This window comes from Ambystoma mexicanum, chromosome 7p (genome assembly GCF_040938575.1).
Source record: "Ambystoma mexicanum isolate Mex_15411 chromosome 7p, UKY_AmexF1_1, whole genome shotgun sequence".
Lineage (NCBI taxonomy): Eukaryota > Metazoa > Chordata > Amphibia > Caudata > Ambystomatidae > Ambystoma > Ambystoma mexicanum.
Genome location: NC_090939.1, coordinates 839378155 through 839405567, shown reverse-complemented (window position 1 = coordinate 839405567; position 27413 = coordinate 839378155). Strand labels below are relative to the sequence as shown.

Sequence of the window (27413 nt, the reverse complement as noted above, 5' to 3'; positions counted from 1 at the left end):
GCCCGATGACAGCGCTTCCGGGAGTGCTTCAAAGAGGCAGAGGAGTGGTGGGACCTACTCCTGGACCGAGACCCACTGGACTTCCGACGACGATGCGGAGATCCCCCCCTCGAATCGTCCGTCGAAAGCCCCGCAGACCTCAACTTCCGTGGCTTGGACACCTTACCTACCAACAACAACTTCTTGCGCTCCCGCAAGGCTTTGGACGTGAGCGGCTGGCAGTCGACACAGTCATCCGTGTCATGGGCCTCCCCGAGGCACCAGAGGCAGGTGTCGTGCAAGTCCGTCACCGACATCTTGGACCCACAGTCCCCGCACTTCTTAAAGCCTGGACGCGGGGTGGAAGACTAGGTAGACATCTGCACGAAGAATATTCTTCACAATACGAACATGTTCGAAGAACCAATAAAGAACAGAAACTCCAAAGAGTCGAGGCGTGCCGAGATCTCCGAAGCGAACACGTTCGCAGAAAAAACGGAACTGAGGCTACGGGCGTCGTGTGTCCTACTTATAACATCCAGTGACGTCAGCCATCGGAGGAGGTCCTCGAGGGCGGCGTATCGACGTCATCGACGCAGGACGCAGACGCCGAATATTTTCCGAAGCAGCACAGCTGTGGTGATTACATGTCATAGATATGGAATACGTCGGAGGACCCAATCCCCTCGAAACAACAGTTCTGGAGTCCTTGAGTGTCCTCAGCTTGTTTTGGGGTTGGACCCTTGTGCTGGTTAATCACCCCTTGTCTCTAATTGTGTTTTTGGACCTGCCTACTAGATTAACAGGAATGCTTTTACTTCTCAATAACCGTCAACAGGTCATTCTTATGCTCTTGAGGCTTACTAGATGACCTCAATGAGCTACTCATCGAATCTGCCGTAAGTGACTCTTTCCTCTTTACTAAAATATTTGTGCATGATCTCAGAGTATTATCTACTCTTATGGGATCTCTATGAGAAGAAGCTAAATTATCCACACATCTATCCTCCTTATCTAAATTAAAAAATGTTCTACGATTCATATAATTAGCAGGGGTTTGGCAATTCAGACCTAAGTGCTGCTACCTCCTTTTGTACACCCTCACAGCCTTTATGACAGGATAGGCAGCCTTGCTTAAGATTTTGACCACCTGAACTATTAACAGCATCGATAGGATATTTGTCACAGAGACCCAACTCTTCGATCCTAAGAGACAGATGTGCCCCATTTTATGTCATCCAGTCTCGTTTACAAAAGCTGTACTCTGCCCATCGACAATGGACAGTAGGCAAGAAAATCTGTTTGTTGTCATAATATTCTCAGCCACCAGACCAGTGGTTTTAAGATTATTTAACTATCAAGCCTATGAATCAATAGCCAAAGCTGCAAGGGAAAGGGGAGAAAAACTTGAACAGCACCCTAAAGTTCTTTCCGGATTTCAGCCCCAATACACAAAAAGATTACAAACAATTTGAAACAGTGAAGCATGTGTTATGGTAGTGTGAGAAACCTGAGGGTCTTCTCACTCCTACTCCCCTTGTAGCCTCTCTACAGAGGGCCAGGGAAAGGCCATTGCTTTTGGATCCTGCCCCTAGGGGCGGACAAGCGAGGGATGACCACCTGGATGGAGGATTGGAGGTGGGAAGCCCTTAGATAAGACGTGGTATTTCACACCCTCCTATCAGGAGGGAACCGCTATATCCCAGAAGTGGTAATGGGATATTGTTCACCATGTTCCCTTGTCTCTGAGAAGAGCAGGAGATATTATCACCCCAGATGTGTTAGAAAGAGAAGGAGAAGGATCTGGCATGAGGTACATTCGGACAAAACACAGTATCCCCTTTATTCTAGTGACAACCACCCTAACCCTCCCTGACCTTTAGGGGTAATTGTAGAGCAGTTCCCCTTTATTCCCCTCTTGGGGTACCTGACAGTACTGAGATGAGGAAGAAGCAACAGAGTAGTGAACACCACTAACTCTCACCACTTTGGTACTGAGACACAGAACTAGAGACATGGGGAACTTGGGCAAAGATCATTTTAATACTCAGGGTCGTGCTGGAGCACAAGAAGCAGACGCCAACAAAGATCCCGGGAGCCCTGTCGGTGGTACTGTGCAGAAAGGGGAACCCTCGTAAGGGAAGGCAGGCAGCAGGCGCTGCCGTGGAGCGGAGCAGAGCACGGAGGTCGGCGTGTGCTGAACGAAGCACCCAGTGAACAGGTTTTCCCACTTGGGGAGAAGCCGACACGAGGAGCTGCCGGATGGCCTGGGAAGTATCGGGGACACTGGCACCACCTGGGCACTCCAAGGGGCCGTGAATATAGTAGCTGTCCATGAAAGTAAGAAATGTTCGCCTTTATTGAATACTTAACTGAATGAACTAAGCAAAACTACATTTTTTGAAAATACCAAACTGAATGGAATCAGCAAAGTGGCATTAATTGAATACTGAACCAAACAAAATAAGTAAAGCAGCATTTATTGAGTACTGAACTGAATGAAAAAAGCAAAACTGATCATTTTGAATGTTGAACTGAATGAAATAGCCCAATTGCTAACATTGAATACCACGTTGGATGCAAATAAACCTGCTAATATTGAACTATGAACTGAAAGAAAATTGCAAACTAAGTTTGATTAAGGACTCTGGCTGCAGAGTTGAAGTCAAGGCTGAGAAAGTGCTTGTTGTGCTGCATTTGAGAAACCACTTGTATATCGAAGTTGTGGAAACTACTTGTTTAGCTGAATATTAAACTATTCAAAGAGAACTTGAAGTTCTTGGTTGTGTGACCTGTAATGGGTGGATTGTGCGATCTATCAACTGCACCCAGACCAGAGAACACCTACATGTTTAATAATGAACTATTGAAAGTGAATGCAAGGTTCCTGGTTGCGTGACCTGTAATGGGTTAACCATTTTGTCTAATAACTATATCAAAAGGCAAACTATCATTGGTATATACAAGACTTGGAGAAGGGAACCTTGAGCTGTAAAGAATTGGTGAAACTCAGTTTAAAGATAAAGTGTCAAGATACTTATTTTTGTGACATCTTTCGACATTGAATTTGGGGAAGGGGACCCTGAGACATGCTGCCCTGGAACCACATTGGACTTGGGGAAGGGCATCCTGATATTTACAAAGGTAGGGAACTTCAAGTCCAAAATAAGGTAAATTGAACATGTGGTGAATTTATTGACATTTGGGGAAGAGAGACTGATGGGTAAGCCCAAGCTGGAGTTTATGGCTGACATCCCTACACACTGTTATGACTTAGTTTTGAGGGCAAGCTTAGGTTTTAGACTCAGACCGACTTTTCAGTTGAACTTACTGACACAGACTATCCTAAGTTTCTTTAGGTAGGGAGAACCCACCTTAGCATAGGGCAGGTAAGGCCTTACACAATCCTTTAATAAAGATGTTGAACAAGTTACTCTCTTACCTGGTAACATTCTTTCGATGGGATGGTCCGACGACGTATTCCATTTCTATGACAGTAATCACCACAGCTGTGCTGCTTCGTAAAATTTTTGGCGTCTGCGTCGATGACGTCGATGCGCTGTCCTCTAGGACCTCCTCCGACGGCCGACGTCACCCGATGTGATAAGTAGGATGCACAATGCCCGTAGCCTCAGTTGTAGTTTTTTTCCCAGAACGTGTGCCAGCAGTCTTCTGCCAGTCTGACACACAAAGCCTTGCGGAAACGTGAGCTGCAATCGCATAAGAAATTCTGTAGCGGGGAAGGTAGGGAGGGAGCGATATGGAATACGTCGTCAGACCATCCCATCGAAAGAACATTACCAGGTAAGAAAGTAACTTGTTCTTCGAGGGGATTGGGTCCTCCGACGTATTCTATATCTATGACAGACTCCCAAAGCAGTACCAATGCAAGGAGGTGGGAAAAGAATTTAGAAAACATAAATTTAGCATGCCCAATCAAATTGCGGAGTAAAGGACCGCCTTGCCAAAGGCCAGATCCTGCCCCCGGATGGAATCGAGGGAATAGTGACGTACAAAAGTATGTACCGAAGCCCAGGTGGCTGCATCACAGATGTGCGAATAGGAACACCCCTCTGCAGAGCAGTAGAGGCAGCCATAGCCCTGGTAGAATGGGCCCGTAAGCCGACCGGTGGGTCCTAACCCACCAAGCGGTAACACTTAGAAATAGCCAGAATAATCCAGCGAGGCAAAGTCTTTCGTCACAGCTTGTCCCAAACACTTTCCAGAGTAACCAATGAAGAGTTGGATCGTCCACTCTGACCTGGTACATGCGTGAAATATAAAGGCTTAACGCTCTCCTAAGATCAAGCCTATGGAGCCTCTCCTCTTCCTTACCAGGATGTGGAGGAGGATAAAACACCGGAAGAACAACCTTCTGGCCTAAATGAAATTCCGACACCACCTTTGGAAGAAAGGAAGGACGAACTCTAAGCACAACCCTGTCCTTATGAAACACAGTGAAGGGTGGCTTAGCTGAAAGTGCCTGTAACTCGCTCACCCTGCGAGCGGAAGTGACCGCAACCAAAAATACAGTTTTAAGAGTTAACCGTCTCAAAGGGCATGAATTTAAAGGCTCAAACGGAGCACCCATCAAAAACTTGAGAACAAGGTTCAAATCCCAACCGAGCACCTGGAAAGGTGACAGAGGGAACACATTAGTGAGCCCTTTCAGAAACTGAGAAATTAAAGGAATTTTAAAATAGGAACACTCTTCAGACGAGCGCTTAAATATGGACAGCGCCGCCAGGTAACCTTTAACGGTACCCACTTGCAAGCCCCTGTGGGCCAAAGAAAGCAAAAAAGACAGAACCATGGGAATGTCACATGCAAAAGGACCACATTCTTAACCCTGCACCAGTCACAGAACTTACTCCAATGGCAACGGTAGAGGGACTTTGTTGCTGGCCGTCTGGCCGAGAGCAACACCTCCATCACGTCTTCAGGGAGGTCCCAATCCTTATACCTCAACCTTTCAGAAACCAAGGGTGAAGGTAAAGGGACCTGACCTCTGGATGGAGAACCTGACCCCCCCTTCCGTGAGAGCAGATCGTCTCGGTAGGGAAGACGACAGAGGACAGATGGACAAGTCGAGAAGGTCCGGGTACCACGTCCTCCGGGCCCATGCCGGAGCAATGAGGATCATCCGGGAACCGAACATCCATAACCTCTGCCTGCAGTACTTGCGGGACGACAGGGACTGGAGGAAACGCGTACAGCAGTGGGAATGACCACTCCACCACGAACGAGTCTCCCAAGGCTCCGTTTGGAGGAAATTCCCGCAAGCACACTGGAGGCGAAGAGATCCACTTGAGGGGTCCCCCAAAGGGCGAAGATCGTCAGGAGAATCTCCTGAGCCAACTCCTACTCGTGAGAGATCACGCTCTGCCTGCTCAGAGCATCCGCCGTCTCGTTTTCGTCTCCTGCCTGATGAACTGCCGAGATCGAAACTTCCTGCTAGATTGCCCAGAACCAGAGCTGCATCGCCTCCCTGCACAGAGGAAGTGACCCTGCCCCCCCTTTTTGTTGAGGTAGTGCATGGCCACCGTGTTGTCCGTCAGGATCAGGACATTCTTTCCTCGCACAGTCGGCAGAAAAGCCTTCAGGGCTAGCCTGACGGGCCTCAGCTCCAACAGATTGATATGGAGTCTGGACTCCGACAGAGACCAACGACCGCTGACTGTCAACTCGTTGGCATGAGCTCCCCATCCTGTGAGGGATGCGTCCGTCACAATCGTCACCTCCGGCCAGGGCAGCCAAAATGGAGCCCCCCTCATCAGATTGCCTTTGTCGGCCCACCAAAGAAGGTCATGGGCGACCGAAGACGGCACCTGAACAGGGTCCGACATCCTGCCGGAGGACTGAGACCACTGCAGCTTGAGTGCCCATTGCAAAGATCTCATCCGCAACCTGGCCTCTGGCACCAGAAGAATGCAGGATGCCAGGAGGCAGAGCAGTCTCAAGAACTTGAACGCCGGGAGAGTCTGGGCAAGGTAAAACTTGCGCACCATCTGCTGAATGTGATGAGCCCTCACCTGGGGAGGAAAACACTGCCCCAGGGATGTGTCGAGCACTGCTCCGATGTTCTGGAGCCTCTGAGTTGGTGTCAAATGGGACTTCTTTAAGTTGAGGGAGAAGCCCAGCTTGTGGAGGGAGTGGCAGGTGACTGACAGATGATCCAGGACTTGCTCGGGAGAGTGCGCCCTGATCAATCGTCCAGGTACGGGTAGACGTGAATCCCCCCTTTCCTGAGATGCGCTGCCACCACTACCATGAGCTTGGTGAAGACCCTCGGGCGGAGGTCAATCCAAACGGCAGGACCCGAAACTGAAAGTGCGAGTCACCAACCGCAAACCTCAGGTACTTCTTGTGCTTTGGATGGATTGGCACATGAAAATAAGCATCCTTGAGTTCGAGAGACACTAACCAGTCCTGAAGTTGAAGGGCCTGGAGGACTTGAGAGATAGTAACCATCTTGAACTTGTCCTTCCTGAGGAGTTTGTTCAAACCGCGCAAGTCCAAGATGGGTCTCAATCCCCCGTCTTTCTTGGAAATCAAAAAATAAGGGGAATACCATCCTTTGTTCCTCTGCGCTACAGGCACCAGTTCTATGGTGCCTTTCTCCAGCAGGGATTGAATTTCCTGCGCAAGGAGCGGATCCGGACTCTTCAAAGAGAGATTCCTGGTGGATTGTCTTGAGGCCTCTGCCAGAAAGGAAGACAGTAGCCGTGGGTTATGATCTCCAGAACCCACACATCTGAAGTAATGGTGCGCCACTCTGTAAGATGCTGCGCCAGCCTTCCCCCAACCGGCGAACCATGAGACATCTCCACATGACTGAGCTGAAGCGGCTGCGGCGTTGCCTGAGGGCAAAGAGGCAACAGCCCGAGCGGCCTTGGCACCTCGAGTACCTTGTTTTCCACCTCTGGCACTCCTACGGTGCCCCTTTGACTGGCAGCTCCTCTCGCTTTACCAAAGGATGAGTAATAACGAAAGGAACCTCCCCTCCATTGCTGTCCCCGAGGACGAAAAGGCAGAGGTTGTCGAACTGCAGCGCCCAACACCTTCGCTGCTGCTTTGGAGGTCTGCAACCTCTCAAGGCTCTCATCAGCCTTGCTGCCAAAAAGATGTTCCCCGTCAAAGGGCATGTTGAGGAGCCGGGCCTGCACATCAGGAGCAAACCCCGACTTCCGCAACCACGCAAACCTGCGTATCACGATGCTCGCCGCCATGGACCGGCTGACGCAATCTGCCATGTCCAAACCCGACTGAACGGCCTCACACATAGCATCCTTGCCATCCTGAACCATGGCAAGGAAACCATCCCGTTCATCCCCTTCGGGAATACGTTCAGCCGCCAAGGAAACACAGTTCCCGTGAAATGAGACAAGGCACAAACGGAGTTGGCCGCCTGAAGCGCCATACCCCCTGCAGAAAACACTTTCTTCGCCCAGCCGTCGAAACACTTGTCTTCCCTATCAGGAGGGATGGTAGTGTACGCCGCCTGCTTTACCGAGGCCGTAGCCACCTACACCACCAAACTCTCCGGAGTAGGGTGCTTGGACAAGTAGCAGGGGTCACTACTGGCTGGGCGGTATTTTCGCGGCAAAGACTTGCTCACTGCCGGGAGACTCTCCGGAGCAGTCCAAGCCGCTGCCACCCATCTTTGCAGAGCCATATGGAATGGCAGTACCGGGTCAGTTGGTGGACCAATGTCGAGGATATCCGTAAAGTCACCCTGAACAAACTCCCCTGGGGGAGCAGACCATCCTAAGTACTCGGAGACCCATGACATAAGTCGCCGGTACGAAGAATCGGCATGAGTGCCAGGCTCAGGCCTACAAAACTCCACCTCCGGAGAGGTGTCCAACCCACTAGCATCATGCAGGGACTGCCTCAGGTCCTCAAACTGGCTATGGCCCAAGAGAATCTCGTCAGGCACCGTGTCAGGCACCATGCCATCATCAGAGCCCTCATCCACCTCTGAAATGAATTCCAGATGGCGGTAAGAAGGCACAGAACTGGAATCAAAGCCATGCTTGACCTTGGCCAGAGCCTTCCTAGATGGTTCCCCCCGAGCCACAGGGTACCCCCGTCGACACAGCCCCAAAAGGCGTTGAGGGCGTCGAGTGAATCGGCGCCGACGTCGAGAGAATCGGCGTCAACGACAGACACGGCGCCGACAGCATTGACGGCGTCGACCCAGGCCTCGAAGATGGAGCTCCGAGCGTGTCCCTCGACATCCTGGGCGCCGACTGCATAGACGACTTCCTCGGAGGCTGAGCTTCGAGAGAGTCCGTCGACGACCTCAGCGCCACAGGCGTCGATGTCTTCCTCGAAGACTTCACAGGTTCACGCGGTCTCGAGCGCGTCAAGGACCGGGACCTGGACTGGGCATGCCAAGAACGATTCCCCTTGTCCGAGCGGGACCTTTCCCGCGAATTGTGACGACCACCCGAGCCCGAAGGCGTGCAAGCGGCGTCTCTCGGCTGATCACGACTGACCCCACTCGGAGGCACAGACGGACCAGTGCCCTGCGATTCGAGAATCGCCAACATTTTCTTCCCGAAGGAAGCCCATTCCTCCGGTGTCGCATGCTTGGTGGGGTAAGCGACCCGCCGGCGGGCGGAGTCCTCGGATGAGTACGGGGAAGGCGACCGATGACGAGGCTTCCGGGAGTGCCTCGAAGAGGCAGAGGAGTGGCGAGACCGACTCCGGGACCGAGACCCACTGGACTTCCGACGACGACGCAGAGAGTCGCCCCTCGAGTCGTCCGTCTAAAGCCCCGCAGACCTCGACTTTCGGGGCTTGGACACCTTACCTACCAATAACTTCTTCTTGCGCTCCCGCAAGGCTTTCGACGTGAGCGACTGGCAGTCCACAGTCATCTGTGTCATGGGCCTTCCCGAGGCACCAGAGGCAGGCGTCGTGCAAGTCCGTGACCGACATCTTGGGCCCACAGTCCCCGCACTTCTTAACGCCCGGACGCGGTGTGGAAGACGAGGTAGACATCTTCACAAAGAAATCATACACAAACAGGTTCGAAGAACTGAGATGAACAACAGAAACTCCAAAGAGTCGAGGCGTACCGAGATTCACTAAGCGAACACGTTCGCAGAAAAAACGGAACTGAGGCTACGGGCGTTGTGCGTCCTACTTATCGCATCGGGTGAAGTCGGCCGTCGGAGGAGGTCCTCGAGGACGGCGCATCGACGCCATCGACACAGGACGCAGACGCCGAAAATGTTCCGAAGCAGCAGGGCTGTGGTGATTACTGTCATAGATATGGAACACGTCGGAGGACCCAATCCCCTCGAAACACATTTTCTTCCAAAGACAATAGAGATATCTATTCTTGATAAAGGACAAGGAAGCAAGACAACTTTACCAATATGATCCTTTGTAGTTAAGTGAAAAGAAGAATTTACAGCTAATTGCAAGTATTGTATATCCATTTGTGAAGATCTCCGACATTATTTGTGTTCTACCTTGTCCATGCTATGGTGCGGAAAAAGTTTCTTCTTCTGGTCTTAAGGTAACAATATAAGAATAGTGGCCCAGGCCATAGATTTATGTGATTTCACTGAATCAGTGACTGCATTCTGGGGAATATCCCAATAATTAAAAGCCCCTTAGAGACTGAGAAGATTCCTTAAGATGAATTATGCATTTTAACTGATCTGGGGACCCTTCCAGATTTTACATATGAATCTTACAAACTGTTTTAACAACTAGAAAAAGATTATAATTATTGATCTGTGATTGTGAATGTTGTATGTATTATAGCTTCCTCCAATTTGTATCATGGAATATTTTATGACCGCAGGATTTGTTTACTGATTATGTATTCATTTTTTATTGTGTGTGATTTTATGGTGCTTCATTCACCAGAATAATTCTCAATGAGAATGATATCTCACACACGCTAAATTATGGAGAGTTTAAAAAGGCTTGGAAAAAAACCTTCCACCAGAAATATGAAAGTATAATATTCCATTTGAGCCAAGTTTCAAATTCCACAATGCCACCTAGTAACTATCACTAAAAGTACACCTCCAGTTCAGAGCCGTTTGGCGCCAGAAAATTGCCTTTTTGTCTTATCGGGCAGTGCTACTTTATACATAGTTTACTCAACTGGAGCAAACGGCTTGCTTTGAGCTAATTTGCATCCCCACAATGCCTTGTTGATGTGGCTCTGAACAGGTGGCGTACTTCAAGCGTACTTCCAACGATTGTTACTAAGTGGCATCGTGGAATGTGTGACTCATAACCGTGGCTATTCGGTGGGATAACTGAGGTTATAAAAGAAAATGGGATCCGGAATGGAAGTGCGTCACACGAAACAAGTGTTGGAGGGAAATGGGAGAAGGCTAGGGAGGTCTTTCCCTCCTTGACCTAGGGGATTTCAAAGGTTTTTTTGCGTTAAATCTGCTCAACTAAACCAACAGCTGATTTTTACTTCTGAAATATCATAAAATGCTACAGCATGATCTCAGGGAGCTGGACACTTGAATGGATGGGGATTCAACTAAGATTGTTCAGTTGGGCAGTGAGTTTAACCCTTTGGCAATATCTGAACGTAATCACAACCTTTCTCTCCAAGGTTACAGCACAAACAATGAATAGCAATTTACGACACAAAGAAAGCTTATCAGTATCCACAATGATAATAAAAGTGCTACTAACACTGCTCAGAAAGATTAATACTTACTTTCCGGGAATGCTTTAGAATAGCTAAGGAATGACAACATGAAGAATATGGCACATAAAAGGTCTGCTCTGCCAACAATCCCTGCAACCTTTAAAGGCAAAAAGGAAAAATATGAAATAATGAAAAATACAATTAAACATGGAAAATAATTCACAATACTTACAAATCTAAAAGATAAGGCACAATGAAGAATGATTTTACACTACACCAGCTAAAGTGTACCCTACAAAGTGCGGAAAAACAGTAATCATGTAGATTGTTTCAAAATCTGACTTAACTATGAAATTGCCTTCCTAACACACTTTCATTGTGCTAACAACATTCCAGGATTGGGGAACTTTCAAAGTAAAATGACAACAGATTCATATAAAAATGCCTTAATTTGTTCATTTGCCCTCTCACGATGGAGATCTTGCGCAGAGTTCTGACCACTTAGACAAAGTTAAAACAGAAATGTGCATATAGAATTTCCCTTTGTGTTTCAGAAAATATTTGATTATTCAGAGGAACACAATCCACATGTTCTTCACACCTTTTGACACTAGCAATCCCCAAAAAAGACAAATATTTCCCTATATTAAATTCAATTGTAGTTCTGAGCGAAATTAGGAGAAGGAAATCAAAGAAAAAGAATAAGTAACGGGAACCTACTTTGAGACAAAAATTATAATTTTCAAAAACTTTTCTTTCACACCATCTAGTTACATCTATATTTTAGCAACAATCTCCAAAGGCAGAGGTGATTTACCAGACTCCACGACTAAAGTGTTCAAAGTTAGGTAGTATTAGATGGCAGTCCGTTTTTTTGTTTTGGTTCTGTGCAAAAGTGTCTTTGATGGACACAGCGTGCCGTCATTGGGCAATACATGTTATTGTTAGAAGGAATTTTCATCTTATGTGATAGTTGCCTCACCTGATTAGTCCCCCAGCACTTTTTGCTGAACTATTGTTTTTTTTTCTAACTCTAAGTGAGTGGGAATCTTTTTCCTCACTCATTCTTCTTTTGTACTCTGGGCACCCCTTTTTGGGTTTATTTTAATGAAGTGTACTTTCCTCCATCTTTTTCTATGCATCTGTAATTTCTATTGTAGCAGTGAGCACCTCATGTGCAGTGCTACTGGAGGCTCCTTGAGCTTCCCTCTTTGGCTTTATTTTTAATTTGTTGTGAGTACTACTGTTCCTAATGATAGGAGGGTGCATTTTATCCTACCTATACTTTTCTTGTGAGACCAGCCCCGCCCCTCCACCTTATGGGGAGTGCTGAGGGGATCCTTTGTGTCTCGTTTTCAATTCTCCTGTAACATTTTAGTTACAGTAACAAATCCACCTGAGTGGCTTCTTTTTCTACGACTTTTGTGAAAGTTACAACGCAGACTGCATTCACAGCTGCGTTAAGGGCCACATGGGACTCCATGATCCAAAATGGTTGCAGGCTTCTTTTTTCGCTATCTCATGATGGTTTGTTCTTTCTTGGTCCTTCTTTTGCCGTGCTGGGTAGGGAAGGTCCGTGTGTCTCGTTTATCTTCGCTGGGATCCCTTTGTGAAGCCCACCATAAGAAGCCCACCATAAGGCGCCAGTGTGTCTGGGAGGACAGGAAGCTGAGAGGACTCTGAAACTCCACGTGTCTTTGTCCTCCAGTATCCCTGCTTAGATCCACTTCTAATTGGGAGGCTGACTGTCCTAAAAAGACAGCCCGCACCCCAAGTTTGAATAAAAGCATGCATGTTGAATGGCTGGGTTCCTGCATAAAAAGCGAAGGTCTTGATGCTCAAGCCAGAGTCAGACACTGGAAGATCTATTGCGAAGAGGGGATTCTGCAGCAAACTCCAGGGACTGCCAGAGCCGCCTGGGGAACACTGCTGCTCCAGTCCTATTTTCTAAGTGACAGGGAAGCTTCGATCCGGACGATCAGGACCCACCAGTCTGAAGACGACCTGCATTTCAAACCATTCCATGACGAGCTGTGACCTTCACCGGCTGCAAACCGCCAATACTCTTGGACCGGTGACCTTCATTTTATTTTAAAATGTTTTTATTGGCATTTAATTAGATACAACCATGCATTTCAGTGTGTCGTTTTCCGTTCAAGTTATACATTTATGCCAAAGTTTAATAATAACCACTTAACAACAAAGTTTCCTACATGGGTCTTATGGTCTGCTGCATTGTTTGCCGGGGAAGGCATCCTGGTGCCCAGGGTTCAGTTCTTTCTCCCGCTCTCCTGGTGTCATTAGTGGCCATTGTCAGTTAGGTGTAGGTAGGTAGCTGTGCAAACATGGGGCAGGTGTGTCTCACATTGTGTGACTCATTCAGGGGGGTTTATCGTCAGATGGGTGAAACATGTCCCAGACCAGTGCTTTCCATGCGACCCATTTGTCGTTGCCATCCAGCTCTGATCTATTGACCCCATCGATCCACACCTTGGTTTCCACCTCTGCACACCTCTCAAACTCCCTTTGCCATTTTCCGTATTGTGGTCCCCCAGCATTTTTCCAAGACATGGCGATGGTTCTCTTGGCTAAGATGCATGCCAGGTCCATGAATCTGAGCACAAGCAAGCATTCCTTTGGTGACCATTCACACCTTACTACGCCAGCCGCTCTGCAGGCTTGTTCTATCCGTGTCCAAAATCCCCTCACGTGCCCACACCCCCAAAACATGTTTATCAGGTCGGCTCCTTCGCCTCCACACAATGGGCATCGTGAACTGGCGTTCTTGTTGAATGTGGCTACCCTGTGCAGTCATGTATGTGCGGTACATCACATTTAGTTGCATCAAATTAAAACGGTGGTTCCGTGATACTGCTTTAGGGTAGCCCAATATCCTCTCCTATTCCTTTTCCACTATTGCTGTGCCCAAGTCTGTCTCCCATTGCTCTTTCAGTGTAGTGCTCTTGGGGTTAGGTGTGTCTGTTAGCATGCTGTACAGCCTTGAGACTGGCTGCCAGCCGTTGCTCAGATTGTACATCAGCGTAAGTAGTGGTTCCGCTTGCGGTTCTTCCGGCCAGCCCTCTCATCTATCTTTAGCCACCTTTCAGACTCGCTGGTACCAGAGAAACTGCCCACTCGGGACCCCTTCTCTTTCTTGCATTGAGCTGAACTCCCTGAAGGCCCCCTCTTCGTATACATCCCCCACGCATATATCCCCTTCCCTTCCCATCTTCTCAACACTGCCATGGCTGTGCTGTCTCGGCATGTGTCCGCCGCTATTGGCACTTCTGGGGAGTAAGAGTACGAGTTTCAGTAGGGTTTGTGCCCTCTTCCATATTTTCCTTCCTAGTGTTACCACCATGGGGGTGTATTCTGCGCCCCGTGTGTTACCCACAGTATTTCTTTCAGCTTAATGGGGGCTACCAGGTGTTGGAAAAGGCCATTTTCTGAGGTGGTCTTGTCTGCCAGCCATTTGACCATGTGGCTGAGTTGGGCTGCTAGATAATATTGCTCCAGGTTTGGCAATTTCACGCCCTCTTTGTCATATGGTAGGTGTAGCGTTGTTAGTGAGAGTCTCTGACGGGCGATGCCCCACAAAAACTCCCGGATCAGCGTTTCCAGCGTTCGAAAAAAGGATGCTTTGATGTAGTAGTGCACGTTGTTGAATTAAGTACAAGAATCTCTGCAAGATGATCATTTTGGTGATGGCCACCCTGCCTAATATCGACAGTGGTAACTTAGAGCAGAACTTCATGGACCTCTTCAAGCCCTGCACCACCTTTGCCATGTTATGTTCATGCATCTGTTCTGGCGTGTGTTTTATGTTTACCCCTAGATATTTGAACGAATCCACCTCCCGGTTGAGTCCCACTGCTGGAAGTACGCTGGTGTCCCTCCCTTTCGCCCCGCTATTGGGAATATGCAGGATTTAGATCTGCTGAAACTGATTCCCAGCACCTTGGCATAATTGTCTAATATGTCTAGGATAACTGGGAAGTTTAGTTGTGGGTCCCTTACGGATAGCAGCACATCGTCCACATAGAGTGACAGTAGATGCCCCACTCCCCCAACTCAGACGCCAGCATCCAGGCACTGTTTCCTGAGGTATATCGGTATTGGCTCGAAGCCAAGACGTACAGCATTGGGGACAGCGGGCAGCCCTGTCTGGTCCCCCTCTTTATGTCCCAGATTGCTGACACCAACCTCCCGGTTTTGACCCTGGCCTTGGGGTTCGTGTATAGGATCCGGACCCAGCGAGTAAAGACCTCCCCAAAACCAAACTCCCTTAGTGCCGCCAGCAGCCACTCCCAGTAAATTGAGTCGAACGCTTTTATAGCATCAAGGGAGAGTATAGCATATTCTCTTTAGGATCCTTCTTTCTGCACCAGGATGTGTTGCAGTCTGCGTAGGTTTAGCACAGTGCTGCGCCCTGGTATGAAACCAGTCTGGACGCTATGTATTAGGCCCGTCATTATTCTGTTCAGACGTTTAGCTAGTATCGTGGTGAGGATTTTAACGTCATAGTTCAGCATCGCCAGTGGGCAATAAGAATCGCATTCTTGCATTGGTTTCCCAGGCTTGGGTATCAGTACAATTAGCGTTTCTCTCATGGACCCTGGCATGTTCCCCGTTGGTGAATGCTTTTATATAGAGCTTGAGTAGCACCGGCGTGATAACTGTCTCATGGGTTTTATAGAACTCCCGGGGGGGGGGCCCATCGCTACCAGGTGTTTTGTGGAGGCAAGGGACCTTATTGCCTCAGCAATGTCATCCCCTGTTATTTACGTATCTAGGGCTTCTCGTTGTGCTGGTTCTATTTTGGGGAGATCTATTTCATCCAATGTGTTCAGTATGTCCGATTGCGCCACTTGATGATCGTGGCTATACAGGTGGGAGTAAAAGTCCCGGAATGTGTAGTTGATTTCCTGTTGTGTTTTGTGTCCTGTGCCTGTTGCGTCTTTAATCTGCGTGATTTGGTGTCGTGGGTGTTCCCTTCTGCACAGCCACGATAGTAGCCTGCTCGGTCTATCTCCCTCAGCGTGTGCCCTGGTGGTTTTCACTGTGTAATCAAATTTGGAGAGCCTCCCCCATGCTTCCTGACAGTCCCCACAAAGCTGCGTCTGTTCTCTCTCCTACTCCCGTGTCCCCTGTGGGTTAGATTGTGTGCTTTATCTCATCCTGCATTTTTTCCAGTTCAGCTCTTAGTGTTTTCCTTATACCTCCCGCTCCTGTGATAGCCTCGCCCCTCACCACTACTTTCATTGCTTCCCAAACTGTGCCCCATCGTTCAATGCTGCCTACATTCACCTCTATGTACGCCTCCAGTTTGTCTTGTAGCCCTTCCACAAAAGCCTGGTCGGTCAGGGCGTCAGATGTCATGCGCCATAGCGGTATGGGTGGCCTAGAGCCCCTAGCCTTCCACGTCGGCAGCAGTGGCGAGTGAGCCGAGATTTACCTGCCAAGTACTGTGCTGAGTCCATTTGTGGCTGGTGGTGCTTGGGCACGAATAGGTAGTCAATTCTGGTGTGTAGAGTATGTGGCGAGGAGAAGTACGAGTAGCCTTTATCCGTTGGGTGAAGCTCACACCACACGTCGACCAGATCCAGGGCTTCTATCAGCGCATTTAATGCACCTGACGCTGCATCGCTTCTGGTTGCTGTCGGTTTAGATCTGTCCAGCTCCCAGTCCCTGCCACAGTTGAGGTTGCCACCCCAGATGCAGAAGCTATCTTGATGATGAACTAGTTTGGCTCCCAGTGTGTCTAGGTGTTTTGGGATCCCGTAGTTTGGGAAATACAAGTTTATTTGGCAGACTTCGATCTGTTCAATCTATCCACTTACTATCGGGTATCAACCCTATGGGTCTGCCTCCCAGCTTAGTAGTTTGAATGGAACTGCTGGACTTATCCATGTGAGTACCCCACCCCCCGGGCATTCTTGGAATAGGGAGCCCCGTAACATTGCCCATCCCAGTGGTCCCTTACCGCACCCACAGTTTGCTGCATCAAGTGGGTCTCCTGGAGCAGTGCAATGGACATCCTCTTCTTGTTGAGAAAGGACTTCCCTCGGTTCCTGCGCATATATGTTCCCAGGCCCCGGACGTTCCATGTTAGAATTTTAATTTCACTAGCTATTCCAGTGTATAGGTCCCCCCACCCAAGTCTTTCAGCCTGTCTAGTTTCAGTCCCCGTCCCAGCAACCCCTTTTGCCTCTCGCCCCAGGTAGCCTCTCCCTGCCTCTGGTCACACACATCAACACACCCGCACTTCTTAGTGCACATCTCATTCTGTGTAGGAATCAAACTGTTTACAACTCCAGAACAAACCAAAACCAAACAAACTCTTAACCAGACCAAAACTAGGTAACTGTGCTCAGCTGCCATCTTTCCGCCAAGGCGCTCGAGCGCCCCCGCAGCTGCCAGACCTTTCTGGGTCATGGTGTGCGGGCTTTGGTGCGTCAGCAACTGGCTGACGCCGAACAATTTGTAGGGTGTGCTCATTCGCTCTGTTGGAGGCGTTTTCCTCGCTCCTTCCTTATAACAGAATGTAGTGATCTTCTTGATCCTTATCTCACTCCCACGGGTCCTTTCGTTACTGTGTTCTACCCTCCCCCATTTCATCTTTTGGGTACGCTGCTCTTCATGTCACCACCTCTTTGCCATCATAAGTTATTGTGCTCCAGCCACATGTTGGCTGCTGCCAGCGTTTCCAGGAAAAAGGCCTGTCCTTTGTAGAGTACCTTAAGCCGAGACGGGTATATCAACGTGTACTTGAGGTTCAGTTTTCTCAGTTTGTTTCATCGGGACGAAAGAGTTCCTTGCCCTCTGTACCGCCAAGGTATAATCCGGATATATAGCTATGTTGGCGTTGTCTCGGCAGATCACACCTTCTCTGGAGAATTTCAAGATTATTTCTCTATCGCGAAAGTTCAGTATTTTTGCTATCATGGGGGGAGGGTGTGAGCCCGGTAGCGGCCTTTTTTGCAAGTATCTGTGGGCCCTTTCCACTGCAAACCCCTGTGATAGTGTACCTGCCCCGATTTTCTGCAGTATCATTTTCGACAAGGTCCATTGGGTTGTACCCTTCCATCCCCTCCGGGACTCCCAGTACTCTTATGTTGTTGCACCGGGCGCGCCCTTGCGCATCCTCCGCTCGGGCTTCCAGCATCCCCTTCCTCCTTTCTAGCTCCGTCAGCCTTTTCCCCAGATCATTAGTGGTTTTTGTCATCTCCTTCAGCACTGTTTCGGCCGTCATGACTCTCTCCGTGAGGTTTCTCATGTCTTGTTTCATCAGTTGTACATCCGATTTGACGTCCTCGATCTTTGTATCTATGCAGGATCTTAGGGCTGCGATTGCTTCAAGTACCTGGTCTTGTCTGGTTTCATGGGGTTTGGTTGAATGTGGTGGAATGAGTGTATGATCAACACAAATTATGGTTTGGGCCTTAACTTTAAGTGCAGAGTGTGGAGAGCTTCGCAAGCCAAAATGGAGACTGTAAAAAGGATCAGTGATTGGTCAGAAGTAAAAGAAAGGCATTGTTAGAACATTCTAAACTGCCTTTCATTGTCAGCAGCCCAGCAGGAAGGTCTTATGTTTGAAGCTCTGAAGATTTAGAAACTTTAGCTGGGCCCTTGTGCCTAGGATTTTGTTATTTGGATCAGGAAAGTGTTGGAGAATTCAAGAAGAAAGTCAGAAACGTTCCCGTAAAAGAAAGAAGCAAGTTAAGTGACTTTATAATTTTAACTGAACTTTGTTTAATTCAGGAAGGAGTTATATTTGTATATAATTTATTTACCAGTTCCTGTTTTCTTATTTTTTTTTAAAGAGTTAGTTAGTTTTGTTCTTTAAAGACATTATTTTTGGATTTCTTGAACAGTACTCTTTATTTATGAACTGCGCAACATATTTAGCGCGTGGCAAGTCGGTGTGTGGAAGCCTGTTCATTGTTTTAGCTTCATGTGTTTTTTCGGCCATATAAAAAGTATTGAGCACCGTTCCTTCTTACGGTAACTGTGCTTCCTTTTAACGTCAGGTTAGTGCTAGAAATCTTACACTGCGCAAGTGGCAGTGTTATAGATACGCGGACCTGAAACGTTATGTTTTATTTACTAACATTCTAACCTGACGCGCGTTCCTCATTAAGCTGCCTCTTCAAGGATCTGTATCCAGAGCTCAGTAATTTCCTCTTTCCTACGTGAACAAATTAAAATAAGGAGGGAGAAATACTGAACTACACATGCGCATATGCCATTTTTTGAACTCTATTCTCTGTTCCCATGCGCGCACCATTTCAGAAGGAAAAGGAATATCTTCACGCATGCGCATTAATCCAGTCAAGTGAACGCTTCCTTGAAGAGCGATATTTATGCGCAAGCAAATAGATCCAATTAGTGAACACTGCTTTCTTTCCACATGCGCAAACAATTCTAAAAGGAAGAAGCAAGAGTGTCATATTTGGAATTTGTGCTAAAGCTAGAGATTCACACAAAAACTGACCAAGCATTTTCAGATGGGCGTGTGCGTTTTGGAATTTGAACTGCTAGAAAACTAATTCATGGAACTTTGAGAGTGAGTTAAAGGCAGCTGTTTTCCAATTCTGAATTGAAGGAGATAGTAATAGCATCAGAGACACTTACTATTTCTTCAGTAAGAAAACAAACACTTCCTCTAAGTTATCAATAGAGGATATTCAGGTACGGTGGCGTGTTTATTTATTCAATTCGATAAAGAGAAGAGAAGAGAAAAAGAAAGGTTAGTGACTAAAGTTTATTTGTTGTTATTTTATCAACAGGTTAAGTGATATTAAGAAGCTGAGCCAAACCTGAAGTTTACTATTTTGTCCATATTTTCCCCCTTTCCCTTGGGGATGCTCTCAGCTGAACTGTTTGTTACCAGTTGAGAAGTTAGCATCCAAAGAGGACTGCGGGGGTTCAGCAGCTTCCGCGGACAACATCCTGACTGAAGCTTAGTGGCAGTACACTTTTCAGGCTGCTCGGCTTGTGTTTGAGGCGGTTTGTGGTTGCCCCTTTTGTTTAGCAGCGTTGATGAGTCCATGATTGTTGGGTCCTTCTTATACTTCGTGGAGGGCATGTCCTCAGCAGTGCCTGGTTGTGTATTGAGTGTAGTCTTTCTTTTTTTGATGTGCACCCTACTGCTTGTGCGCTACTGTCCCTCCCGTTAGGGGGTCCCTCAGATTAGTTCAGCCGGGCGCCTCTCTTCGTCGTAGTTTGTGCTGTTTGGTTTATAGTTCCTCTAGCCTTGCGCAGCCTGTGGGGGGGGGGGTTGGCACTGTTTAGTGCCTCAGTGTTTCGTTGATAACGCCCCGGCACCGGGCTGGAGTTATGTGGTGCTTGCTGCTGTGCAGTGAGCCGTGAGTCCCTTCGCTTTGACCAGTGCAGCGTTCCTGGCTTGCCCAACATTGTCTGTGCACTGCTATCCCTCCCCTGCGGGGGTCCCTCAGACCAGCCCGGTCAGGTGCCCCTCTGATTCGTGGTTCATGCTCTTGAGTTTTTGGCTCCTTGAACCATCTGCAGCCTGTAAGCGTTTGGCACTGTTTGGTGCCCTAGCATTTCGTTGATGACGCCCCGGCACCGGGCCTAAATTGAGTTGTGCTCCCCGCAGTGCATTGGGCCGTGATTCCCTTCGCTTTGGTCAGCGCAGCATTCTTGGTTTTCCCAGCGTTTCTGCCGTGTATGCAGGGCCCAGTGGGTGGTGTCTCAGCTGTAGTTTGTGTACTTTGGTGTCCCTCTGCCCTCGCTAGGACCTAATCCTGAGCCTTCCTCTAACGCCTTCTTGGGGGCCGTGACGGGATTATTTTACCCTGGTTTTCTGAGCCCGTTCCCTTCGTCCGGGCCAGCCCACTGTGGCTACGCAAAAGTGCTCACCCTGCTGTTAGGGTGTCCCAGCGTATCTTTTTGCCATTCGCGGGGTCCTCCCGAGGCTCCTCTTCATTGCTCCGAGATTGCCAGGCATGCAAGTGTTCCTTCAGCCTGCGGTGAGTTCTTTAACCCCTTGGTGGTTCTCTCCCTCAGTCGCTTGCCGTCTGTGGAATTGTGTTTCAGTCTTTGGTGATCCGTTCACGCAGCCCTAAGCCCGAGCGAGCTGTCCACTTCTCCTTGTTGTCAGCTTCTTGCTCCAGGTCGCTCGTGGCTCACTGCGTGTTCTCGGGCCGTCGCTGCTGCTGTCCCCGCTCTGTCGCTTTGGCACGCCTTACTTTTTCCGATGCCTTCTCCCAGCCTGCTCTAGCATAGGAGGGGATCGGGCAGCCGCAGCATCAAGCTTCTGTGCTTCCTCGCACTAGTCCCGCTCGCAGCCCGTTGTGTTGGGGCATGCAGCGCCGACTCGCGCGGTCGTCAGCCTCAACCGCACCTCCCCCTCACCGCCGGGCTGTGGTTGCGCCGGCCATCTTGGTTTCGTGGGGGCCCCCTCTTCGTCACCGTCTTTCTTCACCTTCGCTCTGCGGTTTTTGGAATTGTTTATCCCGGGGGTTGGGGAATCGGTTGTTGTGCCCACCTGTGGGAATATATTCTTTCAAGTTATCTTATTTTCGATTCAGCGTAGGATCGTGTAAGGATCTAGGCAGGAACTCTGAGCAAACACGGCCTCACAGCATGAGCTTAGGCCACCCCCCCAGCTTCATGCAGTACATCACCTTCCGAAGATCGAATCCTCCCGAAAGTTTGCTGGAATTCTTCCGGACCTCCAGAGGCAAGATTCTGCTCTTTGAAGTCCCCTCATCAAAAGGCTGGGCCACAAAAGCAGGCTGAATCAACCCGGTGATGACATTCTACACTGGTGCTTTCAAAAGGGGACAAAAACCACAGAACCAGGAAGAATGCGCTGCTGAGAGCCTCGCCACTCAATTGCTCCTGCGAAGATCCATCCAGTGTCCCTTCTTCAGTCTGTCTGACCAACAATCCAATGACTGGGTTTGCTGCTGCCGCATCATGGAAGTATAGTGCTGCATCCTCTTCTTCACGTTTAAGGTACTGTGGGACTCTTGGTAGAACGTCCGTAAAGTTGCTTTGCCGCTCCTGTGTTGCAGGAATGCGGATTCGTGCTTTAGTTGGCCCATACACGTTCACCCAGGCCTAACGCATGTGCGTGTCACGACCCTCGCCCAAAATCCCCTCTGGCAAACCCATTGGCCAGGTGGAGTCAGGACTCGGGCCTCTGGAGCCTGGCATCCTCTTCAAAAGCCCTCATGGGGCCAGTCCTGGCACCTATGGCGCCAGGCTCATACACCATGAACAACAATGTGCTTGGGAACTACTTTATTGTATTGTCAGCCAACATGGAGGCATCCACATAGCTTGGTTCTTAAGAACCAAGCTATGCGGTCTAGTGTTTTGGGTGTGGCAGGCCTGGAACTACATTCCCTGGTACTACTTTACCTGGGCTATATAAACCACACCCTGACTGCAGAACATGCTTTGTGTTACTTTGCAGCTTGCAACGTGACGCTCACCGTGTCCAGCTATTCCCTCGAACCTCGGAGAAGCAGAACCTGCAAGGAGACAAAAGGAACATCATTAGCAGCAGCATCTTACCTGCAGTCTTCATCTTTAAACACTCGCAGCTACTGAGAACAGCTTCCTCGAATCTGCACGCCTCCCGGACAGAACGACCTGAAAGAGGAAGATAGAGGCAACATTAAAGAAAGCTGTAGAGACATTTACAAATTACGAACTGCTCAAAAGGCTTACCTGGCTGGTCGCCTCTCGGCTGGCACCACTCCGGACATTCCACTCGTGCTGAAGAACACTGCGACCTACAAGGAAGGAAAACGCAGGTTAGCAAAGGCAAGACTTTGCAGCGCTGCGCATAGCGCTTACTTACTGCATCATAGTGCTCTTAATGCGCCATCATTTACCAGCGGGGCTCAACCAAGCCAGTTCGCCGCGCTTAAGCTCTGCATACCTAAGGGAGAAAAGACATTTTAAACAAAGAAAGGCATGCAGGATAGCAACAAAACTAAAGAACAGCAATAAGACCTACCTTAACAATATCAAACGGGCCGGCGTCAGTGAAGTAACTGGACTGCACTTGCCCATGAAAGACAAAGCACCCCTGCAAAGAAGGCAGGACGGAGAGCACACCTAATTCTACAACAAGGTGAGGAGAGGGCGCCAGAGGGACTAAAAGCATACGGGGGTGGAGGGAGGATACTTACCCCAGTCAGTCAGTCTTGAACACAGTCCCCCGGTATTTTCAGGCAGAACCTTCCCCGCAGACCACATCAGGGCAAAGCTGAGAAGCATACCAGCGAGTAACCCAGCTGGGTGGCGTCCCTGTGGATACCAGGTGAGCGTAACAGTGCGCCAACAAAGAGCCTTCTACGAAGCACCTGATCTCTTTTCTCAACAAAGAAAGTGTACTTACTTGCTACAAGCCTTCTTCTGGAACTCTATACTCTTTACCGCTGCTGCCTTACTTATTTTCCCCCCTCTGGCCGCCAACAAACTGAGTTTGAGACACCATACCTAAATAGGGATGGACTGCTAAAGCCTAAGGTATCTGAATTTGAATGCAAGTCTTACCTGCTATGTGTTGGGTTTGAGTGATTGATTCAGTTTTCCTTGAACCAGTGATTCCAAGTATTAGTTGCCAAGTGCTTTACTTATCCTGAATGGCTTCCAACTATTCTACAAGTGTGTATCAGGTTATTTTACTTAGCAGTATTAACATTTATGATCGTCGGTTGATGAATACTTTTGCTAACCTGAAGAAATTCTTTCATTTGCCTGCATTCCAACTTAAAGTTTATCATTGAATTACAACTGCAAAAGTCCTACTGTATATACATATAAAGGCTTCCCTTAATTAACTGAAAAGTGAACTCAGCATTGCTTAACATGTTTAAAAAATAACATTTATATATAACTGTAAGTGTCTCCTTGACTGTTTGTGTGCTGAAAGGTCTTCGTACTCTACTACAGCCTTTCTCCCTCCTAGACTATGCCTGGCTGCTGAGTCATAGCTACCAATCCTTTTGGGTAGTTCAGGCCTATACTAAGAGTCAGAGCACTGTACACTAAAAAGGAGAGTCTATAGGTGGACTTTAGTAACTCTCTCTGGCGCAACATGAGGTCCTTTAAAATTTCGGAACTCAGAGGGATGCTCATTCTTAAGAGTACCTACTTTAAAATGGCAGTCACATTTTTTTTACCCCTGTGATGATGTCATTGTGCTTAACATGTTAACCACCAATTTTGGCAAGGTTGCCAGATATGGCATCTCCACAAAATTGGGCTCCAAAACTCTGTTGTATTCGAAACAATCTGACCACAAAAGGTTGCCCAGAGCAATTGCCAGTGGTTTAGATTCATTTGAAACCTTCCACCCATCACTTTTGTGGTCAGTTTGTTTCTCCTTGTGAGAGAGGGTATGCCCAGACGTGGGTCCCTTGCTCGCTGCGCCACAGGGAACCAGGCTGCACCTCACTGAGGAGGTCCAACAAGGCCGAAACATGTTTGGGGCTGCTTGGTTTTCTGTGCAGAGGGCACCCGGCCTAGCAGTTCGGGCTGGGCTGCTACCTTCGGTGGCGGCAGCTGCTGAATGATTTGCACATGGCTGGTCCCCTTTTGCAATGGCGCAGACGGGCTAAAAAACGGTGGTGTGGAAGGTTGCCCAGAGCAATTGCCAGTGGTTTAGATTCATTCGAAACCTTCCACCCATCACTTTTGTGGTCAGTGTGTTCGAAACAATGGCAGTGTGCGGGGTGGGGAACGCTGGGCTACTTTGCATAACAAAGAAAGAGATGGTTGATTTTGCTATGTTCTGGTTCCATTCAGGGTCAGTTGCGACGAAGAGTGGAGAAAAGGTAAAAGACATTTGAAAGATTGAAGCGGAAATGAGAAGCACAAACATTAAGAGCTTCAATTCTGAAAGCTATGCATTAGAGAGAGCAGGCACACCACAACTGTGCAGAAACAAGAGAAGATGAAGTGGTGACCATGCCCGTTTCTAGGGGGCGGGCAAACCAGGTGATGGCCCAGGGCACAGTTGGGGGCAAGGAGCACAGTAGGCAGCCTGTTAAGCTCCCTGCTAGGATAGCAGGGAGCCTACACATTTGACATCATTGAGCACTACATGGACAGAGCAAGGGGGAAAAGCCTCCCCTGCCCTTATCCATTTCCCTCCCATGATACAGCCAATGGCTAAACACTCTGCAGAGAGGTTTTTTGTAAAGAAAGATCCCACCTCCCAAATTAGCATCTCTTTGTGAAACTAAACACATCATTTTTGCATAGCACTGACATGCCAGAATAGAGGGCTGGGTGTTTATGGTGAACTAAAAGGGCTTTTCTTTCCCTTTTCTGTTGGCTTAATCAAAAGGTCCAGGGATAGCTTGCAGGAGTAGGCGGTTTTGTGGGGGCAGGAGTGGGAGACCAAAGTAAATGTCCAAAAGAAGGCATAATAAGGGGAGGGACAGAATTGACATTCATTTATGGTCTTTTAGAAGACAAGGCTCATGTTCTGGTTGAAGGGATGTTTTAGGCCAATCAAATGAGGGACTCTATGTCATCTTAACACCACTGGGGTTTTCTATTGAAATCATTGTTTTCTGCTATATTAATCCACTTGAGACAAAAGACTAAAACTCCCAGAATGCATTTATCGGTCACATAAAAACCCTGGACCGGCAAACACGTGCGCAGGTGACGTGGAGTCAACTTACCAAACTATGCTCTTTACTGAGAAGCAACTAAGGTTTGAGTAAATAGGGGAAAAAGTTGTTGATGCTGTTTACGTTATAACAAAGGGGCTAGGAATCGGACAAATTTACGTTTGACGGCTGAGGGAATTGCGCAAAGAATTACTTAATTTGTTTGCTAGTGTGCGCGTTTTATTTACTGCAATAAAATGTATGCAGAAAGGTAGAAAACAATTTTGAGAGAGCCAACAGTTTTAAATTGTAGAGTAAAATGATTTTTTTCTTGCTGCTGTAGATGTTTAAATCACATGTCCATGTATCTGTACATTCACAATTGTCCTAGTGTTACAACTGCATGTACAAGTTACCATCATTTGATAGGTTTTGCCAGAATATATTCACATACAACCTGTCACGAGTTGGATGATTCTTGCTCACGGAACATACTGAAACATACGCCCGGCCACAATAGAACGAGATAGTGTAGCTTACCAAAAAATTGCTCTAACAAATTCTTGATTCTAGATCCTACCTTTTTGCTTTGCCATTATAGTCTCTACATCATATTCTTTGTAGTGTCTAATCATGATTGGCATCAGACCATGTGCAGAATAATGCATGATTTATTTCCTGTCCCCATTTTGGACCACCATGACAGGTATATTAATTTCTTCAACTGTCAGTCATTTCTAGCATTGTAATTAATTATTTTGCTTATTCAGTAAACCTTCTATTTATACTATTTACTATTACCTGACTCTGCAGGTTTGAAAATAGACTTGATTGAATACACAATGTCATCTACTTGGCACCGTCGATCTAGCCCGAAGGCGCCCACCATTAATTTATGGTACGTTGACACCCCTCCTCTTTCTCTGTACCTACATTTAGGGGTTATCCTAATATGGTGGCACACAAACTTACCCGTTGTTTTGTTTTATATTGATTTTAGACTAATGGTTGACTGGCGATTCACCCGCCCTCTCTACTCAACTCCCATGCCCACAAGCTTTTCGAGTACTGATGACAGTTCGGAACTCGTCGGTGATCCATGCCACTAGATGACTACACCTTAGATTCAAAATTGTTTCCAAACTACAAACACCACAGTGTCGAAATGTTTTGATATGTGCTACGTACTGATCTATAGCTCATCAAACCTTTTATGTACAAGCATTGTGACAAATTGTGAATCTAATTTGATTATCCACATGCAGATAATTCTAGTTGCTTTGTTTTGATGTCACCATTTTGTTACTTTTTTAGAATAAATGTTGTTTTAACCTCATGTGTGCTTTACTAGTGTAATCTAATTATGTTACACTAGATCTTGGTTGTGTGTCAATGTCTACCTAGCACTAAACGGAGAGGTAGCCTTGACTTGCCTTGCCTTCCATAATCTCTGATATACTGTCGTGGGTCAGGCCCTCCATAACCAAAAAAAGAGGGTCTCTAGCCTATTCTTTATGACCACATACAACCTCTTACAGGTCTTGACATCATACAGTATCGCATCATTGCCAGATATTCACATAAACGGTCAGGTTTTGCAATTAAACAACCACAGCAAGCACAATTTACTAGGCACTCCAAAATGTTGGAATTGTACTTGCATCTTCTAATTATAATTTGGTGATTTTCTAGAGATTTATGTAGATTGACCACGTCTACGCTCTATATTTATGTGGGTTAATCGATACATCACCATCAGAAGCAAGAAGGGCCTTGCCGGTGCCACTTTGCTCATGGCATGGTCCCATTCCCAAAACCAGCATGTTGCACATGAGCAATCCATCCGGCCTGAAACTATTTGCCAGAGGTTAACATTATATACCCAGGAACTCAGAACATTAGGCAGCTATTGCCATCAAGTGCCTACGTAGTCATGCTATTTTCAAGCTAAGGCAATCCTATATTCCCAGAACTCTCACCATATACCAGATTTTCCCTTTAGATACTCATGCACTCAAACCATTTGACAAATATTGTTATACTTTGTCTAGGTACTCTAATCATACAGTAGCATTACTGCTTCAGCTCATAGCCTACCTACTTCTCTAGCCTTCCCCTACAGCTCTTTAAAGTAACTTCAAGGAACTCTTTGTAACCTAACTTTACTTAAAGGTGTAGTTCGCTCAGAA

The 27413-nt window shown here is 47.7% G+C and overlaps 1 protein-coding gene across 1 annotated transcript in view; it reads right to left on the bottom strand.

Annotated features, from left to right (window-relative positions):
• TMTC4 (transmembrane O-mannosyltransferase targeting cadherins 4) overlaps positions 1-27413 on the bottom strand; it is a 1375572-nt gene that overhangs the window by 906513 nt on the left and 441646 nt on the right. The window contains exon 5 of the mRNA XM_069637004.1: positions 10688-10775. Coding sequence (XP_069493105.1) covers positions 10688-10775 — 88 coding nt within the window. The remainder of the gene's footprint in view (positions 1-10687; positions 10776-27413) is intronic.